Source organism: Suillus bovinus, assembly GCF_016758785.1.
Source record: "Suillus bovinus strain UH-Sbo-P2 chromosome Unknown EDB93scaffold_64, whole genome shotgun sequence".
Lineage (NCBI taxonomy): Eukaryota > Fungi > Basidiomycota > Agaricomycetes > Boletales > Suillaceae > Suillus > Suillus bovinus.
The window spans coordinates 175,220-186,896 of record NW_024542120.1 but is presented as its reverse complement, the minus strand read 5'-3'; the positions used below and the strand labels follow the sequence as shown (position 1 = coordinate 186,896).

General features: G+C 45.2%; 4 protein-coding genes across 4 annotated transcripts; 2 read left to right on the top strand and 2 right to left on the bottom strand.

Moving 5' to 3' along the window:
* Nucleotides 1–2,904: 2,904 nt before the first annotated feature.
* EDB93DRAFT_773308 (amino acid/polyamine transporter I) lies at nucleotides 2,905–5,469 on the top strand. Its single transcript, XM_041457418.1, has 15 exons — nucleotides 2,905–3,110; nucleotides 3,160–3,206; nucleotides 3,261–3,315; nucleotides 3,369–3,449; nucleotides 3,504–3,570; nucleotides 3,625–3,657; nucleotides 3,711–3,801; nucleotides 3,852–3,953; nucleotides 4,010–4,101; nucleotides 4,149–4,211; nucleotides 4,259–4,329; nucleotides 4,376–4,412; nucleotides 4,462–4,609; nucleotides 4,660–4,972; nucleotides 5,021–5,469. The coding sequence occupies exons 1-15, from the start codon at nucleotides 3,003–3,005 to the stop codon at nucleotides 5,279–5,281; spliced, it is 1,569 nt and encodes a 522-aa protein (XP_041304222.1). The 5' UTR covers nucleotides 2,905–3,002; the 3' UTR covers nucleotides 5,282–5,469.
* Nucleotides 5,463–5,844, bottom strand: EDB93DRAFT_1091452 (uncharacterized protein; the record flags this gene model as incomplete). The annotated part of the gene is made up of 2 exons (XM_041446359.1): nucleotides 5,463–5,634; nucleotides 5,672–5,844. Coding segments are annotated over 2 exons (345 nt in total), but the record flags the coding sequence as incomplete, so codon positions are not given.
* Nucleotides 5,845–7,026: 1,182 nt separating this feature from the next.
* Nucleotides 7,027–7,289, top strand: EDB93DRAFT_1041834 (uncharacterized protein; the record flags this gene model as incomplete). Its single annotated transcript, XM_041444569.1, has 2 exons — nucleotides 7,027–7,141; nucleotides 7,195–7,289. Coding segments are annotated over 2 exons (210 nt in total), but the record flags the coding sequence as incomplete, so codon positions are not given.
* A 1,600-nt stretch (nucleotides 7,290–8,889) lies between these two features.
* On the bottom strand, nucleotides 8,890–9,845 carry EDB93DRAFT_1091409 (UbiA prenyltransferase family; the record flags this gene model as incomplete). Its single annotated transcript, XM_041446353.1, has 3 exons — nucleotides 8,890–9,245; nucleotides 9,305–9,689; nucleotides 9,744–9,845. The coding sequence occupies 3 exons, from the start codon at nucleotides 9,843–9,845 to the stop codon at nucleotides 8,890–8,892; spliced, it is 843 nt and encodes a 280-aa protein (XP_041304219.1).
* Between the last annotated feature and the right edge of the window lie 1,832 nt (nucleotides 9,846–11,677).

The window sequence follows — 11,677 nt, the reverse complement described above, 5'->3', positions numbered from 1 at the left end:
GAAGCAACTTCTCCGTTTCAGATATTGCATGCCTACCTGAGTGTTGTCGAAAGTTAGACTAGGAAGCTGTACGGTATACACGACACAGGTGAGTTTTTATTGGGTCCATCGTGCGCATACACACTTGTATTTAATCTTCGAGTCCATCTATGTCACACCAACAGTACTTGAGACTGTGCTGTGGACTGATCTGCACGCCCCTTAATGGTATTCTTCTTGTGTCATCACACGTCTTATCTTAGTCTAACACCGATCGCAGGGATTCTGACGGACATGGGGATTCCCAAGAGTCAGAATCCCCACATATACCATCAATTGCCTTACCCGCAGACTTCAACATCGATACGGCACTCAAAGTCAATACTGCCAGTGCCGAGGTGCTGTATGATGTATTCAGGGCACACGGCCTCGAAGTTGACGGCACCGGTCTGAGATGGACCCTCCGTTGTCCTGACTGCAAGGAATGGTGCCAGACTAGCATACCCTCGGGCCTTATACTCTGGCATGCCTATATTTCACGAAAATTTTACACGAACTTCAATATGCAACTAGAACCATGTAGTAAGTGGACCTGTATTTTTGATACGTTGTTGAACGTTTTTCAAAAAAAAAAAATCCAATTTATGTCCTATTGAGAGTTATACTCTATGGAGGACAGTACTATCTAGGCTGAGGGACCCCCTGTGTCCCTATCGCAGCTCTGAGCACGCGAATGCCCTGGTGTGAAGCGTACTCCCACCAGTCCGCCGTTCCCGCCGGCCGTTTTAGACGCGCTACTCGTTGAAGGTGAGATGACTCTTAATCCCTAGGTACAAAGTGTGTGACTATCGGTGAAATAAACAGAAACACGTACTCGGCCGCTTGCGCGACGTGTTGAACGTTGATCGACTCTACAAATCCAAATCACTAGTAACTCGCGCATCAGCGTCAACAGCCATACGATGTGAAAGCAAAAACACGACTCACTGTGCATATCCAAAAGATCTGCCATGTAGATAAGTTATGTTATCAATTCCAGGAAAATGCTAATACGCACGCAGTAATCCCAAGAGCAGCCTCTATTTGCGCAATCTGAGTCGAAAACGCAAAACTTGAGACAATCATCAGCGGCAGCCGTGTCACTGGTAGCGGGCATGGCAGAGATTGATGATGCTAAAGCAGAAATGACGGCGAGGACAATTGCAGAGGGGAAATGCATTGTTTGTGACTCGTGTGATATGGTATCAGGTAATTTTGAAGGCGATAGTGAGAAGACGTCTGGTTTTTATATTGTTCTGTGGAATCACTGTTGCGTGGATCATGGAATCTGGATGGTACAGGTACAATGCCAGCATATCGCCAGCAAGGTCTATCAGTAGGTATGGAACCTGCTGACCATTCGCATTTCCAACCAGCTCCAACCAGCTCCAACCAGCTGTTGACTCGATCAGAATCATAGTCTACGTGCGTATTTTGAGTTTTGGCAGGGAAAGCACAGAGACCTGAGAAATTCAAATAGGACATTAAAATTTCACCATTTCCTGCACTTTCCCACCATGTCGCACTAGCCGTTTCAGCCACACCGCCACCCAGCAACATCCCTTTGCCTTAAGCAGGCATCGAAGTTCTTGCCCATAATATTTTTAACGTCTTACTGTCAAAGTTATAGGTCGTCAATTCGTCACTCAAGTGACAGTCCATCATGACATCCTGCGAAGAAAGTCAGCCATTCTGAATAGCCTTTTGCCCAAGACTCATCACTAAGGAAGACCAGCCGATTCAATAATTCTCACTGGCAAGACTGACTAGCCATGCAAACATCCTTAGTTGTTCTTTCGTGGACCTCGAACTGTCTGACTTTGCGAATCATGTTCTATAGAATACTATGAATGACTAGCGGAGATATCGGGCGGATCTCCTTGCGGGACCCAAGGTTGGTTGTTCGTTATGGACTTTGGGACATTCTTGCTGAAGCAGCAGTGCGATAGGCAATATATAAACATCCCATTGGATTACAATATTAACGCACGGGTCAAGAGTGCCTGTTCACGAGATGATGGTTATCAAGACGCTAGAGCTATTCTAGCTGAAACAGTAGTTTCAATTACATTTTGACATTACCTGTGTGGAACAACACTCTTTGTATCGATATCGTATGCTGACACAACGGGGAGATAAATTACCATGATTATATGGTCAAATTGTTCTTGAGAGTACTAGCTAACAAGGTGCGATTATACACTAACTAGAACTGCTCATCCAGTGACTTATCAGCGCGGCCTTTTCAAATGCAGCTATCATTGCTCTACGCGCAACACCGAATCCAGCAGTGGTCAGTACCTCAGGTCTTACACAGCCCTCTCTTACTAGTACGCTACACATCTTCAGCCTCTCATTATCATTCGTGGAAGAAAGAAGTACCCTGAAATGAAGAAACTGAACCCTATTCTAATACCCATGCACCACATGGCCTATATAACCACTATTAATAGCGATCACGCCCTCTTCTACTGAGGTCATATGAGGTGAGTCGTACACAAAACCTCATGGCTTGAATGAAGAAAGTCATAATATAAGTTTAAACGCTGGAAGCTTCAAGTTCCCAATGCCATGAGCGTGTTCGAGTTCTTCCTCTGTCCTGCACAATCACTATGATTGCAGGCCCAGGAACTCGGTATGTCAGTGTCTAAATAACTCCCCTGCTTGATATGGCTGTGTTGGCTGAAGATTATGGTCAGCAGTGATCTTTGCACGCTCGCCCCCTCTCACGCCTCCTCATTTGTATGTTCGCTGGGCCTCAAAAGGTCCGCCACTAGCTCCTATATGAGCTAGGTCTAATGTGCTTATCTTAAAGGTACTTAACTTTGAGCGATAAGTAATATCCGTTTCTGGAGCATTGTCTTTGCACTTATTCACGGGTGTCATATAAAACCAGATCTGTTATTTATGTTCAGTTCGATAGTCTCACTCTGTCGCTGGTTTGAGCGTCCTTGTCAGTCCTATTGGAAGTGTTATTCATATTAATGGCTTCCGCAAGCTCGGTTTTGCACTCAGAACACACTAGGGATGAGGCAATTCTTGCCAGATTAGGGTACAAGCAGGAGTTTCGAAGGGAGTTTACTCCACTAGAGGTGGGTCCTTATCAGAGGGTTGGACACACTTGACAACGTCCTTGCACAGGTCTTTGGAGTTGCGTTCAGCATTGTGGGACTCCTTCCATCCATCGCGTATGATGCATGATTCTACCGAGACAAATTGTTCACTGAGGCGCTGTTGTTCAGGTCGGTACTCTTCAATTCCTTGCCCAACGGTGGTCCTCTTGCGATGGTTTGGGGTGTAAGGCTTTACATATCAAGAATCTTGGATAATGCACTCATTCCGGTATACAGTGGGTGTTCGCCAGCGCCTTTATCATGTGTATCGGATTGGCCATAGCGGAACTTGCATCCGCGGCACCAACCTCAGGTGGAGTATGTTCTGTTATTTAATCGCCGATACAGAGATCCGACCTCATAAATGTCTAGCTGTATTACTGGACCCATTCACTTGCTTCCCCTCGTTGCCGCAATTTTCTCTCGTGGATAGTTGGGTGTGAGTGTAATCTTTCCTTTCAAACTTGTATCACCGACACATGACATCATGCAGATGCGAATACCATCACGTCTATCGCGGCACTTGGTGAGGAACTCAGTATACGATGAAAAAATGTTTATTCAGTTACAAAACTATAGCCTCAGTGGATTGGGCATGCGCGATTCAAATCACAGCAGCAGTTAGCATTGCATCTAATCAAATATATGTGACAACCAATGCGCAGATCTAGTGAGTTTCTCATGCCTCGTCAAAGTCTCAGTTTCCCTGATCCGTCGCAGTGGTATATTTGCAGCGTTGGTTTTATCCCACGCTGTCCTCGTGAGCCTCGGGACGCAGGTCCTGGCAAGACTTCAAAGACTATACATCCTTCTGAATGTATGGTAGGTGTTGTATTTTCGTCTTATAATAGTGTCTTCAAGTTCACTGCCTGAGACAGCCTCTGCTTTGTAGTCATCATCGCGCTTCCAATCGCAACGCCATCCGAATTCAGAAACAGCGCTAGATATGCACTCGGGGACTTTACTAACTGTATGTGACATCTACTATTGCCATCTCCATCTAATAATTGTTGTCAGTGAACGGCTGGCCATCTGGATTTGCGTTCATATTGAGTCTGTTAGCGCCTCTCTGGACGATAGGTTTGGTTTATCCCTCATCGCTTGCATTCTATCTGACAATCCAACAGGTGGTTATGATTCAAGCGTACACATGAGCGAGGAGGCATCCAATGCTAGCACTGCCATACCATGGGCCATTGTGAGTAATACTAGAAACATTGTAGCTACAAGGCTAATGCAAGCAGGTCGGCTCCATTGCAATATCTGCAGCCCTTGGCTGGGGTGCGTGTCACGTTACCAAATACATTGTTACAGATTTAACAGCTTCCAGGCATTAATGTCTCCCTTGCATTTTGCATTGGCAGTGATCTCGAAGGCATCTTGAACAGCCCGATCGGTCAACCTATGGCGCAGATATTTTACAACTCTTTCGGGCAAAAAGGAGCGTTAGCTCTCTGGTCTCTCGTCATTGTAGCACAGTGTGTTCTCCCGACCTTAGTCTCCCGTACCTCCTCTAAAAGAATGACAGATATATGATGGGATCAAGTGTTCTGCTTGTCGGTTCCCGCCAGACATTCGCATTTGCTCGTGATGGTGGTCTACCGTTCTCGCGATATTTTTACCGAATCAATAGCTACACAAGAACGCCAGTCAATACTGTTTGGCTCGATGCTTCACTCTCTCTTGCGATCGGTCTTCTGGCGTTCGCGAGTACACAAGCTATCAATGCGATCTTTACCCTCGGTGTCACCTCGTCATACGTATCTTACATTACACCGATCGTAACCCGTTTCGCTTTCAAGAACAATTTCAAGCCCGGTCCATTTAATCTTGGAAAATTTGTGGGTCAGAAAGCAATTAATGTGGTCTTACATTCATGTCTATTGCAGAGCTTTCCCGTTGCAGCAATTGCTGTGTTATGGATGGTCTTCATGAATATCGTTTTCTTCTTTCCCGCGACCCCACATACTACCGTGCAAGAGATGAACTATACAGTGGTTGTCTTAGGTGGCTTCATGTGTCTCGCTATTTTATGGTATTACTGCCCGATATACGGAGGGGTACATTGGTTCAATGGACCTGTATCAAATCTAGTATCAGCTGACAAAGGGCGAGATGATGAATCGGCGTCAGAGAAGACGGAGAAATAGCGAGTTGATGCCCTGACTGTGGATGTATGAGTCTAGTTCTTGATGTTATTCGACGACATTATCGAATAGTGTTGTAATTGTCGTAACACGGTTATTTCCCGCTTTAGTCCCTCGAAGCTTTCAGAAATATGTAATCTTGGCTTGAGTAAGTGCTCAATAGCTAACACGAACATTTGAGGAATTATCCATCCATTTCAGAAATCGTTAGGAACGCTTGGAACAGAGCTGGAACGACAAACGGAGGTCTTCTCTCCGTCTCAATCTCATTGAGACCTCGCTCCGCTTGAAGACGCTTATATCTTTCTCGCCGTAGTTCATTCTCTACCTCAGCGAGACGAACTTCAAGCGCTGCACTATCATATTAAACCAAAGCCGAATGCAGTTCATAACTAGTCACCTGAGGATTTTTGTGCTCGTCCAGATTCGAGGATATGGCGAGGAGCATCTAGGCGGCGCAATGAAGCTACGAGGTCAATTTCGCGCGCGTGTAAGGCGGTTATTTCCCGTCGAGTATCCCAAAGATCGCGTGTGAGTCTGGATGTTGCATCATTATCAGGGGTTGATTGTTGGTTCTCGCGCAACGATGTTGCTATGGTAGTCGAAATAGTTCGGGGAGGTAGCTCCGCACAAACTGGACGGTTAGGAAGAGATGGGTGCAGCTTAGCGAGATTTGGTCTTTGGGAGTCGGAGGTGAGAGTGTCTGTAGAGACTGCATACAGTCACCAGTGAGCCTGGGGGTAACTTGAATGTGTAAGCTCACCCATGATTTATGAAGTTTGAGTGTGATTTGAAGGTTGGCAGCTGTTGGCTCGAAAAGGCTGGTGTCAATGATCCAGGTAATCTCGCCACATCAATTTCTCAATTCAACTCGATACCAGGGTTCGGGATAAAATTAATTCACGAATTGCTGCCACTTTCTGGAAAGTCACGTGACGTTATTTTTAGCAGGCGAAAAGTAGCCTGATGAGTTATAACCCTAGCTAATTAGTGCTAATTCTCTGTAAAACGAAATGTCAAGTTTCATTTTGAAGTTTATGCCAGCATTAAAAATGTATTTTAGATATGTTCCCTAATGCTTCATATTTTTTTGTCGTGCAAGATCTCATTGATATTTGAAATTGAAGCTAACATGCACAACTTCAAAATTTGGTGGTGTTTTGTGTCTAATTGTTCTCACTCAAGTCTCGTTGAGGGCATCGGTCAGAGGTTCAGGAAGACGCAAAAGCACAAAGGCTGCTGAGGAGCATGTGTCTTACACATGGTAGCCATGCCGAATGATGCGCAGGCATCAGCGACAGCCAGAGGTTCGGGAAGACCCGAAGGCAGGAGCACGGAACTTTATCCAATTACCCTGGTATAAACTCCGATGCTGTGGGGGCTAGTTATGTGGTGTGACATCATGGCATTTGGAGTAAATGCAGAGGGTGATCGGAAAGCTCAATGACCCTATGGCCGGCGGTTGCTCAGTCACTTTCAAAGGTAAAATGGCTGCCTAGTGGCTTCTCAATGCTTTTTTGGATTTCACAACGCATGTTGCTGCAGGAAGCAACACAATCCCCATGCGACATAGGATGACCTCTACATAAGAAGCGACCAAAAGTCAAGTTACTAGCACAATCATCTACCGCAGCTACTACTAAACAGCTCTACTGAAACTTACCCATTCCACGTCGGAGATGTGTCGCAATGTTTGTCGGTGCTCTGATGTTGACCCAGTCCCCGAATTGACCTGCTTCTTTCCATAGATCATTTATGGTCGATTCCACATTGAATGCAGCCATTTCATTGTCATGTCGATGAGGTTCCAGGACTATCTGCAACCAAATTGTCTCTTCAGTTCAAGTCATGTCCATCCCATAGGTGTGTGCCTCTCGACTATTTCTCATTTGCAATGTACTGACTTTGTTTGAAAGCATGCAGGTCGCACAAGTGTATACGGTCGATGGACTTGCCTTTCAGGAATCCCATTCACCTAAGTCCTTCAAAATGTGGAGACTGTGTCTTCAGAACAATATATGAATGCCAACGGTCCAAGGAGCTGGGATGCGATAATGTTGATAGTGCCGGTGTAACGATGGCTGCGGCGCTGGGCTCGAAACCAGGCAATCCAATACCTATGTTCATACCATTCCCTGACCTCCCTTGACCTTCCGAAGGCCGTGCGCACTTGTCTGAACCTTCCACAGGCAGTTTTTGTGTTCTGAGACCCGTCTGAACCTCGCAAGTTACCATACCATGTCCTATCCTCGTCCTTTTGACTTCGCTGGTGCGTTTTCCTTTATTCTAACTATATGTTGACTACGTCTTAGTGCTACATGGATAACAATCCCATTGGCATCCTGTCGGGAGCCTCGGAATACGTATAAGCAGCACACATTGCGGCTTATTACATGTATACTTGTATTCTTGCACGCCTCGCGGCTTATTACATAGGTTCGGACTTGCTTATCTCGCTACTAGTTTCGCCTATGGATTCCGGCCTCTCACGGAAGTAGGATATAATCTTGCTCACTGGCTACTGATAGGGCACTTCACTTCCCGTACTTCAAGTAGTAATTAGTAGAGTCACCTCAGTATAATCGTAAACTGCGCAATTGATCCTAGTTCATTTGGAACGATTGTCTGGCTAAACCACTGCCAAATTCGCACTTCGTTTATTCTCGAGCCCCGATAGATTAGCAGTGTTCCGGACTTCGGACGTTGCGCAAAGTCTTATACTGTTATTCGACACACCGACATACTGACACATCGACACACCGACATATATAGACCTTCGGACAGCTTTTGCAAGCCTCGGAAGGCATTGTGCTACTTTGGACAACACTTTCGCAGCCTCAGACGACCTTCGGTCGCATCGGACAAGTTTCTCGGTACTTCGGAAGTAGTCTCGGAACTACGGATGAGCATTGAAGAGGTTTTCTTCCAATATCTTGTCTACTCTCTAACTGTATAAGACTTCCCTTGCATTATCAAGGTAGTTTTTAGGTTGTCTCTTGGGATGAAGCATACTTGCATCCCTCAGGACTAGGGACTCACATTCAGTGGAGCCCAGCCCAGATCTACTCTTTACACCGGCGACACAGCCTGTGTTTAATTACAAGGAAGTTAATATTTTGCAATACATAATGTAATCTTGGTGTGGATTTTAGTTCTCATAACAACCACGCATCCCACAGTAACACCAGCATTGCCAAACTTGCATAAGCTTTCGAGTATTATCTTCACATTTCGCACAACATTCAAAGCTGCAATCCCCAATGCGTCATTCCCATGCTTCTGGCCACTTCCATAAGGTTATTGAGTCGAGGGTGATTCGTTCACATGACTGTATAATTACTTGCACAAACATTCAATATTTGAATTTTGCTCAAAATTGACGCGGATCCTATAGTAAACGATTGTATTAAGGATATGGAAAAAAATCTCTAGTCAATCTGTTGTCTGAAAAAACACCTTGAAATGTGGTAAAAAATCTTGAGGAATCTACAGCCTGCTGTTATAAGTCGTATAATACATTGCTACCGGGCTTCCAATTTGAAACACTGTAGAAAAATTGCCAATAGCCAGGAAGTATATGCAAAAGAGCAAACCAGAGCTACAATCATGAGTCAGTAGATGTAATTTCCCGAGATGAAATCACTGATGCTATACAGTTTGCACGATTGTTTGTGAGCACTTGCGGTCCTATAAACCATGAATCTCGCCTCGACAATCATGCCGTATGCTATGAATGCGACAGAACAGACAAGATCCACCTTCCAAATTCTGCTTAGGCAGAGTGACCAAAGGGGGATGCTAATCATCATGGACACGCGTGCAAAGGTAGGGAACAGAGTGACAAGAGTGCATCTTCCCGTCAATTGATCTCCCTCCTCATCTTTAAAATCTTGTGCATGAAGTGTCGTTGCAAACACCGCAAAGTTGAAGGCGGCTGCACATGCATAAATATTATTGACGCTGGACCCTGGTTATTGGAATGTCAACAACAAAGCTTGCTTATGATCTATGTGATAGCCTATGTACCAAGCACAGTGGTTGTGCCCAATTCAAAAATTGTATATGCGATAGCTGTCAATAGGTTTTTCGAAAGCCAAGTCTTATCGCCACCAAAGTCATTGTACCAGATGCTGAGGGCTTCTAGACAAGCACTACAAGCGAGAGCCTTGGTGCCATATGTCGCAGAGAGTATCAAGCAGACCGGCAGTAACAGCCAGCACACATATGCTGCATTTTGGACAGTTATACGACCGGCGGCAATAGGTCGATGAGGCTTGTTTCTCCGGTCCTCCTCTGGGTCCAGCATCTGGTTATATATATTATGTTTCAGGAGGTGCAGCCACATCCATATAATGAGGCCCAGAAGGCGATTTACATTGGGATAGGGAGCAGCTGCGAAGGTAGATAAAGTCTGATGCACAAAGTCATGTCAATGAATATACAAGCAACGTGTAGGGAAACACACCATAGGAATGATAACTGTCAACATGTCAGACTTCGTGAACAAGAATAATATCATGATGTGCCTGTTGATACAACGGCTGCTATCCAGAGCTTGAGACAACATGGTCTGATTTCTTGCTCGTATCTGAGCCAGAAGCCTACATTTATATAGCCTGATGTAACGATAGTCGCAGTGCTGGGCTCAGAACCAGCTATTTTGATACTGATGTCAAACAGTATTTGTCCGATGCACTTCCGACTACCCTGACCCGAGTCCGACAGTCCGATCCCAACCCGACGCACTTTCCGACAGTCCGACGCATGTCCGATCCTGACCCGACATTCCTGCACATTGGACCAGTCCTCCCTATGTCCTGTCCAGTCACATCTATCCCCACTAGGTGCGCATTTACTCCTCTTGACTTGCTAAGCATTGTATACAGTGTTATTACATGTTTTCTCATGGTCCGCAGTACCACATGTCCTATTACATAGGATTTCGGACCCGAAATATCGCTACTACTCTCGCCTATAGCAGTCTGAATTTCTACATAGTCACTATTTAATATCTAGTACTTCCTACCTATTTGCATTACTTTTCCCTACTCAGTAGTAGGATGGAAGTCATTGGATATTAGTAGTACTTTATTGTATTGTGAAATATCTATCCGCTCTTTTCCTCTGAAACATTCCGACACATCCGACATTCATTTGACCGACAATCCGACACACTTCCGACACATTCCTTTATCGTCCGACGCTTTCCTGACAGTCCGATGCATAGTCTGATGTCCGACCCGACTCCGATATTTTCGGACCTGACAGTTTCCCTTCGGACAAGTAGTTCTTAGCTTCAGATTATCTTCCTACTATTGATAACTAACTATCAAAACTAATACCAAACAGCTACCCCTATAGGATCGAACGCACTTGCTCTGCAAGTATAGCAGACTAGGTCGTGCTAAAGATCTACCTAAATATTTGTTGTCTAGGTAGTACGATTTCTGCTGAGCCCAGCGGGAATCAGCTCTCTACACCGAGATACTTGACTTTACTAGATACTAGTAGCCAACCAAAAGTTCATGGAAATGTGTATGGCAGTGGCGGTGACCCTGCAACACAAGTACCAGGTCACCTTCATCTCATCTTTGGTCAAAAAGTTACCTCAGTTTCCGGGAAACATGAAAGTATTCCCGACCTTGCGCTATCAGTGAACCTGTAAACAGATCTGAGATTGGTTATATTGTTGAGCATCGCAATAATCAACATAAATTTGCTAACCACTTTCACATGGAATGATGGGCATTGTGGAGGAAACACCGATTTACAGGCACGCCGCATGCAGGCCTGGTAGCCAGATTAGCCCTGTGACCTTTTTCAGTTGAATTCATCGAAGAAAGAATGCACCAACACAGGTGCATGAAACCAAATATGGACCCAGCCTGAGATGGACGGGCGCAATGAGCAGGAAGTGAAAGGCGATTTTTGGCCTGTCGTGACTTCAAATTTAGTTCTGCTGGTTTAGAACAGTTTCTAGATGTCAATCAGTACTTTACTGTGAGTGGGATGTCCAATGAAAAAAATTCAAAATGATATGTAAGATTCTAGAATCTAAATGCTGCAATATGGATTGTAACTTACAAGGAAACACTTGACAGCATCGTCAAGAACTGGTGACCACAGTCCCTCACAGTCCCCAGTCGTACTGAAGCAGGCGATCCGAATGTTCAGGCACCTGGAAAGTTATTTCCTTTTGCACGGCTTCCTGAAAGTTCCATCGCTGCACAAATGTGGCCGCCGAAGTGAAATGACTTCAAGGGAGTGATGCCGATGGAGAGTGCCTGGCTTGGTACTAATCACTGACTTCCACGTCACTCTAGTGATGACACCTATACTTTTGTCTGCAACTTCACCGGCACTTGCCGTGAGCATCCCTCGCAGCGGTAGAACTATCTG